This window comes from Mesitornis unicolor, unplaced genomic scaffold, assembly GCF_000695765.1.
Source record: "Mesitornis unicolor isolate BGI_N332 unplaced genomic scaffold, ASM69576v1 scaffold33058, whole genome shotgun sequence".
In the NCBI taxonomy this organism is placed as follows: domain Eukaryota; kingdom Metazoa; phylum Chordata; class Aves; order Mesitornithiformes; family Mesitornithidae; genus Mesitornis; species Mesitornis unicolor.
This window is the reverse complement of record NW_010201733.1, coordinates 1-320: the sequence shown is the minus strand read 5'-3', so window position 1 is coordinate 320 and position 320 is coordinate 1. Positions and strand designations below refer to the sequence as shown.

The following is a 320-nucleotide window of genomic DNA, read 5'->3' as shown; positions in this document are numbered from 1 at the left end:
CCCCCCCCCCATCGAGCTCATCAGCCGCGGGCCGGACGGGCGCTTCGTCATGGACCCGGCCGAGATAGAGCCCTCCTTGAAGACACGGCGGATCGAGGGCTTCCCCTTCGTGGAGGAGACGGACATGTACCCCGAGTTCAGGCAGTCAGACGAGGAGAACGACGCCCCCGTCGTCCCTGCCTCCGTCACAGCCCTGAAAGCCCAGCTCACCCCTCTGTCCTCCAGCCAGGAGTCCTACCTTCAGCCACCAGCATACAGCCCCCGGTTCCACCGGGCGCTGGAGGGTCCCGGCGCCCTGCAGGCCACCGGCCAGGCCCGCC

At 69.4% G+C, this 320-nt stretch overlaps 1 protein-coding gene across 1 annotated transcript in view; it reads left to right on the top strand.

Moving 5' to 3' along the window:
* The window catches only part of IGSF9B (immunoglobulin superfamily, member 9B), a gene marked incomplete at both ends in the record, with an annotated part of 17,111 nt that extends 16,798 nt beyond the window's left edge, over positions 1–313 (top strand). The window contains one exon of the mRNA XM_010190203.1: positions 7–313. Coding sequence (XP_010188505.1) covers positions 7–313 — 307 coding nt within the window. The remainder of the gene's footprint in view (positions 1–6) is intronic.
* Positions 314–320: the final 7 nt, after the last annotated feature.